This window comes from Anser brachyrhynchus, assembly GCF_964034855.1.
Source record: "Anser brachyrhynchus genome assembly, chromosome: 8".
NCBI classification, from domain to species: Eukaryota; Metazoa; Chordata; class Aves; order Anseriformes; family Anatidae; genus Anser; species Anser brachyrhynchus.
In genome coordinates this window covers 15,778,390-15,795,908 of record NC_137702.1, presented here as the reverse complement: position 1 = coordinate 15,795,908, position 17,519 = coordinate 15,778,390, and the positions used below count along the sequence as shown (strand labels likewise).

At 38.6% G+C, this 17,519-nt stretch overlaps 1 protein-coding gene across 1 annotated transcript in view; it reads right to left on the bottom strand.

Moving 5' to 3' along the window:
- Window positions 1–17,519, bottom strand: part of HS2ST1 (heparan sulfate 2-O-sulfotransferase 1) — a 78,689-nt gene that overhangs the window by 16,799 nt on the left and 44,371 nt on the right. Inside the window, exon 2 of the mRNA XM_080603008.1 lies at window positions 3,305–3,543. Within this exon, the coding sequence (XP_080459134.1) occupies window positions 3,305–3,543 (239 nt within the window). The remainder of the gene's footprint in view (window positions 1–3,304; window positions 3,544–17,519) is intronic.

Genomic DNA, 17,519 nt, shown 5'->3' with positions numbered 1-17,519 from the left:
TGGGGTATGGCTACCAGAAGCCTGGTAAGGACACATGAGAATTTTCCATTTGACCTGGGAAAAAGAAAGCTCTCAGGAAAGACTGCATACCAACATGGTGTCACCATTACAAGAAACACCACCAGATTCAGATTTCAAGACCAAACACGATGGGATTACTAAATCAGAACCCTTCCGTAGGCAGGCACTGGTAGCTTAGCTATCCAAGTTGTCATACAGGCTGATAACTTGCAGCTACCTCCGAATTAGAGGGCCAGGACCACTGGAAACCAGCTAGCAGCACAGGTTGGCTGAATGCCATGAGAAACCGCAAGCAAGCTCAAGGCAAGGGCAGCTGAGAAGCAAGTTTATGAGATGAAGAGATGGGAGTTCACCAGTCCTGCCATGGTAAAGCCAGAACACCTGACCGGCATGAACAGCTCTTCCTCAGAAGAAAAAAAAATAGAAGGAAATACAAAGAAAACAGAAGGAAATGGCCAATGTGCAGTAGTAGACACTACTATGCACTTGGCCATCTAACTCGGAGAGAAAAGTTCCTAAATGTTCAGCACCAGATGACGACACTGCCCCTGCTATCTGACCCACTGCAACCTTTCTGTTGTTCCACTTTTGATGGTCATTGAAACCATCACCAGTAGAGGAAATACATATTACTAAAGTCAGTATGAGTCTGGTATCCTCTGAGAGGTCACTGTTTTAGAATACATTAGGAAGAAAGATTATATGCTTTCAGCTGTCTTTTTTGAGGAAAATGGGGAGAGAAACTGCAGGAGGTATAACAACAAACTACAAACAGCAAGTTGAGGTAGTGAAATGTAGGATAATCATACCATGTTTTCTGTGTGTTCACAACAAAAGTACACGATATGTACTCATACCCTCTTTTTTCTAATAATATATCAAGAATACATGCTGAAAGATAGAATAACAATTTAGTTTTAGATATGTTAGATGACACTTCCTTCATGTAACAAAAAAAGCTAAAGTCTGTGTGGCTGGTATGCCATCCAGTTAGCCGTAACAAAGGCATACTTGTATGGACAAAACACATCAGTACTGAAACATGCAAGCAACAAATAAATTCCAATCAAATGTTTTCTCCATTTAATGAAGGCAATAGTTTTTGTTACAGACCACGGAGGTCTGAAACGCAGCATGGTAAATGTGGCACTGAGCTCGCTGCAAAGAAAAGGCCCAACCTGTGGAAAGAGGGGCAGTTCACAGGATCCTGCTTTCAGGCAAGCTGCAAAAGAGAGAAGGGCAGCTGGGAAAAATTCCATCTGAAACTAAAATGGATGTGTTAGGGACTCTTATGGGATTATCTCAAAGCAGCTACAGTTTATATTTGGAGTGGATTTTAAGTAGCTTTTTTTCCCAGATTGCGTTCAAGAAGTAAAGGTTTCACAGATGGGCAGAGAACTTAAAATCTGTAACAGAATTAGAATAGTTTGGAAAAAGTACAGCAGAAATAGTATATACCAGAGGGCTTACTATTTTACCAATTTATTTATGTCAGCCTAAGACAACCTTCACCTTGCTCAGGGAGGTTTTTGGTTTTTTTAAACAGAAAGTATCACTGATAAAAACAAATTTGCCTTTGTGATGTGTTCATGTATTTTACTAGTGGTATATATACACCTAATGCACTCAACTCAGTGGGACTGGTGAAGGCGGCATGTGAATATGTCATGCATATCCAAGCCCACAAGGAGCAAGCACACATCAGCTACTACTCAGCACCCTTAACATCTCCAGAATTGTGTGTTATGACTTCCAATGGGAAGTTGCTAATCATATACACAACGTATCTCAATATGCTAAAGAAATGTTTTTTCTTTGAAGAACTATGTAATATATAAAGCTTTTCATTGTTAGCATCTCCCAGTTAATGACCACTGAAGAAGAGTATCAACTGTCTAATTAACAACATGAATCACCACTTTGGACAATAGCACAATATCAAATTAATTTAGAACTGCCAGTATTGTATACATGCCCAGCATTGAATTGATTTGATTATTCACAGAAACAGAAACTGCGGTTGGAAGTGCAGTGCTAAGTGTGATTGACTTGAGCAGGATTTTTCGATTAAAAGATACAGGCTTGTTAAATCTTTTGGAATTCTCTCTGCTCTTGGTGCACAGAACTTCAGTACTTGTTCTATGCAGTGGACAGGACTACAAGGTCGACTACCAGATTTAATCTCAGTAACCACGTATCACAGTACCACCTGCATATTTTAGGACATATTTCACAACAGCAAGAACCCAACAGTGACACGACCTCGCTTCCATGAAACAGCTCTCCAGTCCCACCCCAAGCACACTCTGTGTCCCGGATGCTGGGATCCTGACCTCAATCTTTCTCCCACATACAGAACTGAGAGTGGAGGGCCCATTACCATCTGCTTCCTCCTCCTCCAGACTACAGCAGCTGCGCTGAGCTGCTCCTGCCTGTAGGCATGCACTTAAAGGAGCTGGAAGCCTCCGTGCTGACATGCTGCAATGCAGAACAGCTCCTGCTGCTGCTGCATATCAGCTTAAGATGATCAGCATACAACCAGTAGTACATACCGAGACTTTGGCAACATTTACTTTATGGACAGGGATGAGGACATAATGTTGTTTCAGACCTCTGACTTAGGTTCCCTGAATCTGCACTCATGACAAGCAGGGAAATAATTATATATATTAAAATTAAAAAACAACAACAAAAAACAAAAACCTTCCCTCCCTCCCCCAAAGCAAAAAACAGCGGACTGTCACGAGTTTAGTTAAGAGCTCAAAGTGGATGCCAAACAACCCACTTACAGTGGCTCCTTACAGCCACTTCTTTCTACCTGTTTTTCATCACCTGTGAGCCCTGAGCAAAGACAGCAGCACAGCCATGACAGCACAGCACTTGCACTACACAGAGAGGAAAGCACTTAAGACTGCATTCACTGCAGATGGAGATAATAGGCAAGTATTATTACAGAGCCAAAAGGCAAACCATTGACAATACAATAAACCACTACACACAATTATAACAAAGGTCATTACTGCCTTAGCCATGTCCCTTTTTACCTTCATTTTTCTCCTGTGAAGAGGTACCTACCACCTCCAGTAGCACAGCAAAAACCTAAACCTATTATTTAATAAATATTATTTTCAACAAAGAAAATATAAACATATTAAAATTCATTTATATGGGAAAATGCGACAGAGAAGCCAACTCTTTCAGATGATAAATGGGTACAACAGTAAAAAAAGTTTTCTGCGCTCTCTCCTTGTTTAATAAAAACATCCCAAATGCAGCATCTTACCTGATCTTGCAGAGACATAACAGGATTATTTTTGGTTGTATTGATATGCAGAACGTGATACTTGTTCTTTGCACAAAGATCATAGGCAATATTTGTGAAGGATGTGCTGGCAGTCTTAGGTACTCTGTTGTAAATAATCACCACATCATCTTCTTCATCCAGTGTCACATCTTGTCGGGGGCCATCTGCTGTATGACGTTGTTCTATTTCTCTGACTTCATGTCTTGCAATAGCCCTTTCTGTTAAGGATGACAAATACAAAATTTCAATGTAAAGACTGCCAATTTTGAAGTTCAAACCTTAGAATGCAAATAACCTGGTGAAGAGCAATACTGCCTCAGCAATAAGCACTTGCTGTTATATATATTTCTGACATGTAAAGCAAAAAAATCTATAAAATGTACAAATGATAAAAGGTGACTTAGCCTGACAAAGACTAGAAAACAGTATTCTTAGGGAACATATACCATATTCTATGACTCATGTAAATGCTACTGAATATGTCCTTTAAGGAAAAGTGTCTATTATGTGAATTATATTATGTGAAATTATATTGTCTATATGAAAATGGTGACATTTTGTCACAACGGTGAAGAAGTATCTCAAATAATTTCTATAAAATATCTACTATTTAAAAACTATAATAAAAGGAATAACTCAAGCAACCTGGAGAATATGAATTTTCCCAAACCAGTAGAATTACGAACACTACAGATTTAGTCAATTAACTCTATAGAGGCACTGGAATTCAGATGAAGCCAACATTTTTGATAGACCAGTTAACACAAGCCCCAAGTGCAAAGCATTACAATCCAATAAACGGTTTTGCAAAAATTCCATTGGATTTATTGATTTCAAGTTCAACAAGAATATAAGCGATAGATGCTTATAAAACAGTGAACATTAAAGAGAAAAGTGATCTCTCAATACTGAAATTCATTCAATACATAAAAAGGAAGAAATGTGGAAAAAGCAAGCTATGGACAACATTTTGACAAGGTGAGTACATGACAAACCATTTTTCCTTTTATATAAAGGGCAACACTGAGTAACTGAACACTACTTCAAGTGCTAAAGGTCTATTTGTAAAATGAGTATCAGACTATTATGGCATTTTTTTGGCTAGTGAATATTAAATGCTTTATACTGACTCAGACACGGATTTGTTCTGTCCTAGGTAAGTATATACTTTAATTTGATTTGTTATACACATATCAAAGCATCTTTTCTGATTCACTTACTGTGATACTGTCTTTAATAATATATTCAAGTAAATCTTTGATGGCCAACAGCGCACACTAAAGTCAATACTACAAGAGTAACCTGTAATTCTCTGTGTTATGTTCTTATGCGGGATGACACTTAGCACCAGAAGCTGTTGGCCTCTACTTCCCTTGCTTCCAGTAACTCAGTTCCTTGTATTTTCTTTCACCACATCTCTTTAATTATAACATAAAATCACTTTAAAACAGAATCATTAAGCTGTGAACACCACTAGCCTGTAATTCCACATAAGTTGTCTTCAACCACAAACTTCCATCTGTCTGAAACATTTCAAAGCTTAAACTTTCTCTCTCATATGCTCATATCTCACACCCCATAACTAAGTTACATCAGTATGAAAATGTTTGTAGAAAATGCTTATTGAGTGTATCTCAATTTTCCACATGACATCTGTTGCTCCCCACTACAACAGTCACAGTTTTTACTCCTTCCTTTCTCATTTGATACCTCTCTCATCACTGCTGGCAAACCTCTGATTTCGGAAAGATGAGGCAACAGACTCAGGTTTCATCTAGCTGAAGGTGGCTACAAGAAGAAGTGACTGGCAACTCCTCTTCCTGCCAGTAACCGAGCAGAGGAAGCATTTGGTATGGGACACACATGGCTGCATGGCTGCTCAAGGCTACATGGATACTAAATGCCACCTAGAGAGGCTGAAATGGAACATTTCGTTCATATTTCTACACCAGAGTCATACATCTCAGCTAGATTTGAATGATGATTGCACAGAACTCCAGTGCTGATGCAGCTGCACGGTACCACGAGGAACTGCCAATTTATATGCAGTAAGCTTTATATATATAAGAGTAAAACGGCGCAAGAAATGGACAGGATTTTCAAAAACAGTGATGAGAAATATTCCTCTATTGAGATATTTGAAACCATGATGATTCAAGAATTAGTGTGAGAAGTGAACTGCAAAGGCTATGTGTATGATACAAAAGACATGATTAGATGCAAGCAGCAGGAAGGCTGCTGCATACAATCATCTTAAAGCCCATATTGTGTGAGGGGAAAACAAGAACCTATGAAAGGACAACCTCCACAAATATGAAGTACATGGTTCTATTATCAAAGAATAAGTAAGTTTTAAGCTTCAAAGTAACATGAAAAATAATTTTTATGACAAAGAACTGAAATCAGTATGTTTTAACATTTTTTTACATGTGAAAAACAGAGAGGAAGGATCATAGAATATCCCAAGGTGGAAGGGACCCATAAGGATCATCAAGACCAACACCTGGACGAAGATGCTAGCTATTTATTGAATATCCTTGAATTTACTAGAAATCTCTTTAGATGACAACCATGCAAATTTAATTTTCATTTTGAGAACTTTTCTACATAGGATTGGACTGATTTCACTGAAATCAGTTTAAAAAGTCAGGTTAGGTCTTTATTTCCTATCAGAAATCCCATGGACAAAATGATGTTCTACAGACTCACCGTTTTCATTGCACTCTATTTAAATCTGATTTTATAAGAAAAGCGGGTTTGCAAAATTATTAAGAAATGTCTAAACTGGCTTAAGACTGTCCACACTAAGCAGCATTTAAGCAAGTAGTATTTCGAATACAAGACAGATTTTCATGGTAATATAATGCATGATAATTTAAAGGTATAAAATATTCTTTCCCACTTTTTTTTTTTTTTAATTTAAATTACTGCCCCTTTAGGTTCACTAAATGATATCATTTTTATACAGCGTGGAAAAATGCTGTTCTGTCATGTGTTGTCCTACATGCAAACTTTCATCAATTTCTAAGTCAGTTCGCACATGGGCAGTACCATACATGAACAGAAAACAGGAAATACCACAGCTAACAGTAAGTTAGTTTGCCAGTCAGATGCTACCAGAAAGTAGCATACAATGGGCGAGTTATGTCTTCTCCTCCTTCATCAGAAGTACTAATAACAGCATTCAATTTGTATGCCACCACCAACTATGGAAAAATTTCAAATGATTTATTTTCAAGATCTCTGCCCTTTCAAGTCAGGTCAACAGGTTTTAAAATTATTAACACAGGGAGAGATATGGACAGACTAAGTTTGATTGCTTAGGCCTGTTTTCTTAGGGTCTTGTCTAATAAAAATCTCATGTGAAAATGCACTAGACCTATACATTTTAGTAAAAATATATTGAAATGAACAATGTTGAAATAATTACAGAAACAAATCACTGATCATAAGCAGTTTGTCTATATACCTTGACCTTGCACATTACAACAGACAAATGCCTTTGAACAAGTTTATTAGCATTTACTGCAAATCCAAGTGTTAACTGCATACAAACTAACATCTTCCCAAACAAAACAGAGTAGCACAGATCCTATCAACTTAAATGTTAACAAAACTAAACACTTCAAATTCGTCTCAATTTTCACTCCAGAACCTCTTAGGTATTTCTTAACAAGAAAATCTGAAAATAACAGAAACTTTTATTTCCTCTATATCTTAGCCCATATCCCTTTTGATCAAGAATACATTTTGAGCTTTGCTGACTGTCAAAGTGAAGTTAACCGAGTATCTGGAAGAGTAATTCAAAGCATACCACCGTATGCTCTTTGTCCTCTGCATCTGCTTTCCTTCTGCATGTGTCCATGGATATTATGTAGGTTCTCTTTTCAGTATCTCTTGTGTGCATGCCATACTTCCTTGTGAAACCTCCCACTCAGATGAGGAAAGGTTCAGTCTTGAAATAGTTTTGAGCCCAGCAACCTTCCAGTGCTGCCCAATAGACTAAAAAGATGTGGATTAAACCTCAATGCTGACTTGATGCAGAGGAACTGGACAGCTAGATGTGGCAAGCGTGCTGGCACCATCTCTGAGCAAACAGTTGCTGCGTATCTGTGGCACTGGATGCCACTTCAAACCAACAAGCAGCTTTCTTCCAGTTGGGAACAATATTGAAGCCAGCTGACCTGGTGTCTTGGCTTTGTTTCCACGCAGCTCCCAGGCCAGTTAGGCAAGCAGCTGGTAGCCTGCGGCACCGCGCAGCTCTCAGCTGTTCCACTGCCCAAAGCTGCACTAAGCACTTCATTGGCCTGAATACGGAACCAGAGCAGGACCAAAAACCTACTCAATATTGACTCCATTCTCCTCTGATGAAGAATGAAAACTGAATAGCAGCTTAAAAATTATCCATAATGACTTAGCAAACTTCATGTCCTGATTCACTTTTCAAATTACATACACAAACCATATACACACAGACCTCATCCTCCGCTGAAATGTGGCTGCCTGTGGGAGCTGTTCAGCAGCACACTACTTTCACAAACCAGAGCACTGCTGCTGTACGTGAATATGAATACTTGGAGGATGGAGAGGAAGAAAAAGAATCAATAGCGCTATGACAATTTGTGGCCATGGAGGATTTGTGTCACTAGAGCCAATTAAAACTACAGGAAAAATAGACACTGAATTAATATAAAAACCCTAAAGTTAAATTTGTTGAAGGTATCAGTAATAACATACCAACTCTTCCAAAGACCTGTAAGAACACTAGCTCTGTTCTGCCCTAATTTTAAGTCTTAAAAACAGCAGAACCATTGCATTGGTTCTTCAGCAACTTCATGACTTAACTACCAACGTGAAACCAAAGGCTTGCCCCAAATACTTCTACTTTCCATTCCTCTGCAGAAGTACTACTCCAGGAGGCCTGCTGACGGATGACAGTTCACTGCTTCCAAAGGCAGCTGTGGGTGAAGCACGGGGGGCATCAGGACAGAGCCGGGACACCTTCCCGCCTGCCCCAGGAACGGCAGCGCGCTGACACCGCTCCAGGGGACTTCGGCTTCTCTCAGGTTAGAGCAACTTCTTGCAACTATCGCTAAGTGATCATCCTTAAAATTGTAAAGAAGATTCTGACCCCCCATTAACATATGTAAATAAAGATTTCATAACCAACATTAAGCAAGGATAGCAAAACACTTGCTATCTGATAGAAATACAAGCTGCTAGCCAATTTAGCACAAGAGTGAAGCAACACAAAGGTACACTAACCCCCACCTTACCAAGTTTTTATTAAGAAAACAAAAAAAAACTGCTTACAAAACATTAATTTCGGTCACCAGTGGTATCTGACACAGTGACAGCCCTACTCAAGCACACTGCCATCCTCGCACAGAGGCTAGCTGGTACTGCTGAGCTCCTCACGCGCACACTGCCGCCAACCACTTCAGATCCTCACAGATTTGGCTTAAAGGTACCATCTGGGGAACCTGTGTACCACACTTACAGGAATCACTGCTAATGCCAGGTGCCACAGCCCATAATTTATTCTAGTTAAAGATCAACATGGGCATTTCGTTTTCTTCTTTCCCTAGGTATTTTTCTGTGCAGGTTATGACTTGCCTAGTTAGAGATGTTTTAAGACCCTTAAGACCCTAAACGCACTTCAGTCAAAAGAGACCATTGGCCTCATTTGCAAATCTTACTATTTTTAATCAGCCTAAGAGATAGCCACTAAAAACTTTAATGTTTGTCTTAACAACAACTCAGAGCCCATGACAGGCTCAGCACGTGTGCTCTGGGACCAGTTCTCACCCACAGAAAGTGAAGACCACGTGCAGAGCACACACAAGGACGGAAACAGAGCATAAAAGTTAAAATAACTTCTCTGGTACTACTTCAACTACTTTAGGTCAGGTTAAGAAGACCCACCTTTTCCTACTCCTTTTCATAACTCAGTTGCCTTCGTATGGAGAGATTCTAATAACTAATTTTAAAAATCACATTCCAGCTTGTTTTCTCCAGTAAGGCAAACAGAAAGGAATAGGTATAAAAACTTCTCCTATAAGAAGTAGTAATTTAGCAAACAATTACAACTCGCTAACATTACCGATTTCTTTTTTCTTTAATAGCAGTTAATGCATCTTGAGAACTGAAGGAAAAAGAACAGTCCAGACAGAGAAGAATTCCTTTCAGACTCCAAAAAAGGCACATGGTGCTTCACTGAGCTGGTTAAAGACAAAACAAAACAACAGCAAAATGGAGCAGGAAGGAAGCAACTCCAACAAGGCACTGAGATCATTAACTAAAATCTAATGCAGCAGCTGTCTGAAAATTACTAGTAGCAATGCTGAAAAACTTGCTATGGTTCCATTAGCGTTTGATACTTGTCATTTATTTTCAAGATAGCATTTTTGCCAGGGCTTTATTTTCAACACGTAAGTTGAAACACACTGAGTAGTGTGTGACATTGTCCAGGGTTTGATACTAAACTAAAAACAAAAAAGTTTAACCAACTGTAAAATCTCTATTCCATATAAACATCCAAGCTGGTTTCAATACCTGAGACTACTTCTCATTTTTTCTGTAAATTTTTGATATCCTTACAAATGCAGTCGATAGACAGAGTACTTCTAGATTAAGTTCTGACTGTGCATTTCTGTTTATATACTAATATATGTGTTAGCATATGTATGGCCTTACATGTTTCTTACAGTTTTCTGTTAGGCAGAATAGCTGAAAAATTAAATTTAGATGATATGCCAAACTTTTCATTACATAAAACACCAAGTTTTGGGGTCTCTATAAGGAAGATCGGGCAATCTGTTTATTGCACTCATTCAAAAGAATCAGAGTGATTTCAGTAATCTCAAATGACAGGAGTGATTTTCATTACCTTGCACACTCTTTACAGCAACACAGAAGAACTGAATAGTTATTAATTATAAATTAATTAATATTAATTAATGACTAAAAAGAAAAGTTGCATACTAAAAGCACACCAGCTGTAACTTGACCTGTAAATATAGCAGCACCACTACTGCTCTGGAACACTGCAAATAATACTAGTTAAAAAGTTACATAAAAAAATACAGAAACATTTTAGGCAACATGGTGCAGCAGTAACATTTAAAAATAATCAGATGTGAAATAGCTCCATTAACTCTGCAGCTTCAGACTGTTTTGTTTGACACAAGTGTTGAATTCAAGTTAATTAATTAGCATGACAGCAAACACAACAGAATCATAGAAGATCTGAGTTGGAAGGGACCCACGAGGATCGAGTCCAACTCCTGGCTCCCCAAAGGACCACCCCCCAAAAAAAATAGATACCATTCAGCTTTTTTTCCTCGCAGTCACCTGCAATTTCAGGTTTCTTTAGGATGAAACAGCCTGATTAACAGATAAATATAAAGAGAAAGATGCAACCACATAAGGAAAATGTTTGTGGCTTTTCAAAATCCCAGGAGTGCTGAACAGTTAAGAAGCACTGTGACTACAATAAACGCAGCTAAAAATACTTGCGTATCAGGGAGTTCTTTAAATACAAACCACAGTTTAGTACATAATGGAAGGGCCTGCTCTTACCTAGTGTCTTAATATTGTAATGCAGGCCCTTTGGAGTTAGCATGAAAACCTAATGGAACTGCTTTATACATGGCTATGGCTGTCAGAAGTGCTCTGCTACACAAACATGCATGTCACTCCTGCAAGCAAAATCCAATTCAAAAAAAAAAAAAAGGGAAAGATCAATATAGAGCATCTGACTCCATTTAGCAAGAAAGGCTGGAGACAGTTTATTTTATACAAGCTTTCTCCAGACAAAATTATTTACTTTTCCTGAAAGGGTATTGTGCAGCATAAAAGGAAAAAGGATCATTAAGCTGTCTGTTAAAATCATTTAGGGACCTATATGTATAGACAATGCTGTATAACAGTAATTCACCATCACACTCAATAAACCTAATTGGAAAGATATACTGTTATTTCCAGCATATTATACTTATATCCCTGCTTGTCTTTGCACTTTTTGGCTAAACTAATGTGATCCAGAAAATAAAATATTGCCAGTTGGTCTAACAGCCCTGAAAAAAATAGTGAATAGCAAGCAGCGTTGCTTTCCAATCAGAATAGCTGATGTAAACATTTTATCAGGAATCTTACTAAGTTAAAGTACCAAGAATAAGCTCATGATAATTCTATTTGATACCAACCGATACACCAGGATATGTGCTTAAATAACACCAGATGCATACAGACTGAACGTTTACAATGATAAACATAATTGCTGACCTTAACATAGGTATAGAATTGTGTAAATCCTTTGGAAAAAAAAAAAACCAACAACAAAACAGAACTAAGTCTGCATGCTGAATGAAGCTCACTGTTGTTAAGTCATAAGAGAATGAATTTTAATTACATTTTTAAAGGCTGACTAGATAAGCTTTTGATTATATTCTTCGTTTTCTGTGTGAAAACCACTTGCTCCTGTTAATTTCATTTTAAGAACTTCAATTTCATTCTGTACCCTGGTTGCTTTATATACAAATGAAAAGTACCTCTTATTTTCCTCTAAAATCTGCAAAGAGATTTGCTAGCCCATATAGCTTAAATATCAATATAGTAACAAATACAGACAGCAACAGCCTTATCTTTTATTCTAATCTCATACTGCCAGCCTGAAGCCTGAAGACTTCATCTCACACGGCGATGAAAAAGATAAGCATGAATAAAAGTAAGTCTAACTACACATAGACCCCTCAAAGAATTACATTTCAGGAGCCTCAATCAAAGCCATTTTAAATAAATCCAGGTACAAGAAAAATACTCTTTGAATTAAATGCTGAAACTGCAGGGAACACTGAATTAATTAGTTCCTCAGCTACCTCTGAAAAAACTCTCCTTGCTATGTCTGATACCTGTGTGAAACACCTGGGGGTCCAAGCCAAACTCAGGCAGGATTAGGAAAACAAATGCATGCAGCAGCGACCTGGTTCCTTTCTGAATAAAATAATCACCTGTTTCAAAAATAGTCCTTCACCTCTGACTTTCAGAGGATTAAAAGGAGCAGTGGCTCAGTGAACTGAAGGAGCCGGTAGAGGGATTTTCACAAAGGAAATCTTGCAAGTCCCCACATCACTCATGTCCCTCCCCGGGCCTACCTGGGAAGTTCAGTTGGCCTCTTGTGACGGAAGCCTACATGAAATCCCCAGGATTACTTACAAACCATGCGTGAGGGAACACCTGTAACATCTAGGCAGCTAATGCAAACCTCCCATGCTCATTCTCTCCATGCCAAGGCAGTGGCAGTCACACTCAGTGCAAACACACATGCAGAGAAATAGCGCTACCACAGAAGCTCTTTGTGGGAGACATCGATGAGCTAAAGCAAAATTACACAAACGGGCTTTACCTAGTGCCACCCCAGAGCGATAAGGAGCTCCCTGTCCTTGGTAAAAACAGGAACAGTCCAGAGCTGGTGAGGTGTGCGGTGAAGTGGTTTTGTACAAAAAAGCTTCCTGCTACTAGGAGAGCCAGCTGCTCATTGAAAGCCTCTCGGTGTTAATCCTGATTTACACTGGATTAAGCTTTGCAATTAAAAAATAATTATTTTCCTACACACGAGAAATATTTTCTTCTCCACCAAATTGGTTCCCTTTTGTACAAGGGTGACTACTTGATGAAAATTTGATTAGAATAAAGGGGCCAGCAATCCACTCGCTGAATCTTAGTTGTTGCAAAAAGGTAAAAACAGTTCCAGCCTCTTGCTCAAACCTTTGGTCCCACATCAGTGAGGGACACAATAGGTAGATTTGAATCCATCAATCTCTAACCACCCATCCTGACATTAATACACTGTAATTGGTCATTATCTGAAGGTACATCAGCACAGAGCTTATTAAAAATCATAACTGCAGGAAGTCAGACTGGGTAAAGTAGTGCCACTGAAACAGGAGTTAAAATTTGCTAAAGGTATCTTCCCAGTAAGAGCAGAAAAAAAGACATCAAGATTCTCTTTTCAGTATTCCAATTGAAATACTCTTTTTATGAAGGCCTCTGGAACAATCAAAAAGCTAATTTAGCTTTACGTATCATTTTGTTGGCATTTTGCGCAGCCTTTCCATAGCAATTACACACAGCAAATAAACGGCTGAGTGATCTTGGCAAAATAAAAAAAAAAAGGAAACACCCACATATGTGGTCAGATTATCTTCCGCAGATATTAAGACTTCAAATTGTCAGATTTTATTTTATAACAGTAAAGTAATCCGCTTCCAACAATAGTCGATAGCCTAAAATCTAGCATTAACCCATTTCTAACATGGCTGAAACTTGTAGGACTCTATAAGGGAATAAACCATTTGCTGAGAAAGAGAAATACAGAAAAAATGTTTTGAACTGTCAATACTGAGCCACTTAAAAGAGTTTTACTTGATTTGAAATAACATACTAGATGGTGAGCACAGACAGGAGCAGCAGTGCTGTATCTATTCTTTGAAAAAAAGATTTGATGAAACTTCATATTATTACAAGAATAACATCTGGCCCACGTTCCCAAAGAAACAAGGTCTGTGACCTGCAGAACCAGGCCCTCTCTCCAGAGGTACAGGTATAGCTCTCAGGTCAGCTCTCCCCCAGAAAGGTGTACGGATGTAACACTTCCTCTCTGTGCCAGCGCTAAAGCTACCGAGGAACCATGGAAAACAAGCTCTTGGCCTTTCTTCTTCACATGTCCACACATGAACCCCAAATTGCCTGAGTTTCTTCTGGTTTAAGTCTCCAGGAACTCCAGAAGGTTTCCATATGTATAATTTGAATTTGCCATGCTGTTATATTAAGTCATGATCCTCAAATTCAATTAATCTCAACTACTTATTTTTGTGTCTATGAACAGTAAAGTCAAGTAGTACATTTTTATACTAACAAGCTGTAACCATGTAAGGATTTTTTTTTTTTTTAAGTATTTGTTGGCAATTTAAATAAAGCATATGTGAAAAAAACATGCAAGCTTTCCTTTTTATTATATGAAATGGAAGTTACTACTCTGGAGTGCTAAGTCAGAAAGATGTTTTAATTCAAATTTTGTAAGGGTTGTGCTATTATAAACTTCTGTGGAAAGATACTGACTGATACAGTTTTTTGTATGATATCTTATTTATTTGGGATAGTTCAAAGCACGAAATACCACTGGTCAATTTTGTTTCCACAGAGATGACATATTGCCCTCCAAAAATATGTCACTGAAGTTATTCTTCGGAGCAAAATATGAAAATGACTTTTTGGACATAACACAGACTCTCTGGCAACATTGTTGTATAAGGAATAAAATAAATGATAAAAAATACATCAATTCATCATCCTCAGCAATTTTTATTTTTTTATTTTTTAGCTGTGGCTAGAGAGAGAACTACCCATATATTAATTACCAAGAGCTCCTTTCACGTTCACGTGTCGGCCCTGCGCTGCAGAGCTGCCAGCCAATGCCACCTCTCCAGTTGCCTCTTCCACAGGCCCGCTAACATCCCACAGAAGCAGCAGCACAAATTTCCCTTACTACTGCAGGGAATTTGATAACTATCTCGAAACAGAGCTCTACAGCCACCATCTCATGTTAGTAACAGTTGAGGCACAAGGCTGAGCAGAAAAGCGGGGCAGAAGCCGAGAGGCGTTATTTGCTTGTAATACCGCTTGGTTCAAGGGAAGCTCCAGGAAAAACGATGAAAATGTTCATAACCCCCCTTCACCTCCCCAAAGTCACTGTTCTAGGTCCACCCCAAATACAACTCCTGTCAAGTTTTTAAGGTTATCCTCATCTCTTCATGCCTGTCTCCCTTCACCGGACTTTTCTTCAATGAAGAAACATTGTCCCTTCCAAACAGGCAATACAAGGGAACCGAGCAGCAGCGTATGGGGAAAAAGAACACAGGTTAGGTAAAGTGGCGCTCAGAAACGTAGCTGACGAATTCAAACTGTTTTGTAACAAATAATTCAGCATTACTCTATGGCTGTTACAGAATAACATCTGCCTACAGGTCTCCTTCAATAAAGCCATTGCTTTATCTCATGTCTTCCTACATCTTTTAGTGCTTTGCCACATCACCTTCCCCTCAACCTTTCAGATAGCTGTAGCCCTTCTCATTCACTCGTGGCACCTTGCTAATCATCACGCAGCTCTTCTCAGTTTGCCAGGAGTCATTTAGACTTACAGTGACCCATCTGGACACAGTAAGGATCGCATTTCTGCTGCCTTCTCCCAAACCCCGACATCTACAAATGCCTTTTAAAGACATACAAAAGCCACATTGCTACTGCACATTTTTCAAGTGCAAAGTCACTTGGCCTTTTGATTCAAGTTTTTTTTTTTTTTCTTTTCCTTCAATACACAGCTTTATCTTTCAAAAGGAAGACAGACTTGGGCTACATGTTAAGTTGCAAAAACTCACCTCCCTTGTTCATAAGAAAATAATTTCTGAAGTCTTTATTATTTCCAGTTACCAGATAAAAGTAACTTCTCTTAGTTTCTGAACAGCCTCCTCAAAACGTTTTCACACCTCCTTTGACACCTAGTTCATATCACCCTATCTTCTTTCTTCTCAGGAAGGAGAGGATATCATGGGCTGACAGCAACTTGCAGGATTAAAATTGACATAGGGTAAAAATTCTCACTGTTTCAAACATCATCATATCAATGGGAAAATGAGTCACTTCAAAACAAAATTCTGTATCAAAATTGTTACAGATCAGGACTTCGCACCCCTGTACACTGATAGCCTATGGCTAGTTGGGAAGACAGGAAAAGTCTTGCAAGACCTAGCTGCATCAAAAATACTTAAATACTTCTTATCATAGAGCAGAGCAGTTTTCGAAACAATATGAAGCTTGAAGCTTCCATTAATTACTTGAAAGAAACCCATGTACTTTTAGACATTGGCTCTTTGCAAGTACTTCGCATTCCTCCTGGATTAAGTGATAAACACCAGAAATATTCCTGAAAGTATTTCTGTTCATATTCTTTGAAATCTGAACACCAAACAAATACAAGTCTTGGGCCAAACAATTCTTGAGAATTCAAGATTCTCAAAGTACTTAAATGTTGATGAAGTAAGAAAAATTGCAGACAGGGCTCTCAACATTTAATAAATGGAGAAATACAACAACAAACAATATGTCTGAGGTCACAAGAACACATTGCAGAGCCAGGAAGGAAAAAAAAATATATCCCTTCTTCACTAGTATACACTTGTTGGCATTCCCCCCACCCCGACTTTTCTTCCAATGATTATGGAAAAGGTTCCCTTCTGTAGTCAATGTTACAAGCCTGCAAATTCAACAGGTAGCAGAAGTTTCACCTGATGTTGTATGTGCCACTTAAAAATAACCTACTGAAGTTCCAGATATTTTTCATGCCCCATAAGCTGTTTTTAACCTGTTCTTCAACTGTGGTACAATTTCTGAGACATATTAACTTCTAAAAACTACATTTACAAATACAACAAAAAACATATTTCAAAATATAACACATTTCCAAACTGACGATTCCTCTTGAACAAAAAGCAGAGCTGCCACAGTTCTGTTGTGCTTTTGCCTCTTCCAACAGCTTAGAGGTGGAAAAAAGTTGTTTTAAGCATTGTGGGGGTGGTGTTGTTATTGTTTCGGGGTTGCTTGGCTCTCTCCTTTGATGCAAAGGAGTTTCACACTGCTTCTCTCCAGGGAGGCAAGCAGGACTGTGCAGCAGAACACAACAGACTATCTCTGTGCATCAGAGGGACGATGTCGCAAGAAGCTCTGGTGTGACTGGCAGTGGTGGAATTGACAGAAGCTTAATGGGGCTGTCTCGCCCTAACAGAGCTGTGGGAGTCAGACTAGCTGTCTCTGCACATCTGTTGTGGATATAAGCATTTGAGAACAATCACTGCTTTCAGCCCAGATACTAACTCATTCAATATCATCATCAAAGCAGTTGAGTCCAATGGCTTTCATTTTACAAAATGATAGACCAGTGCTCCCTCATGACTGCATACATGAATAGTTCCAGCTTCAGAGCTGAAGATGGATTACTGCCTCGTTCGCTGCAAAGGTTCACCCTGTGCAAAGCAGACAGACACAGGAAACAAACCAGAGGAAGTTATCTATCCATCTACACATATTTTTAGCTGGATTGTTAACGACTAAGTTGCAAACCTTACAAAAAATCATATTT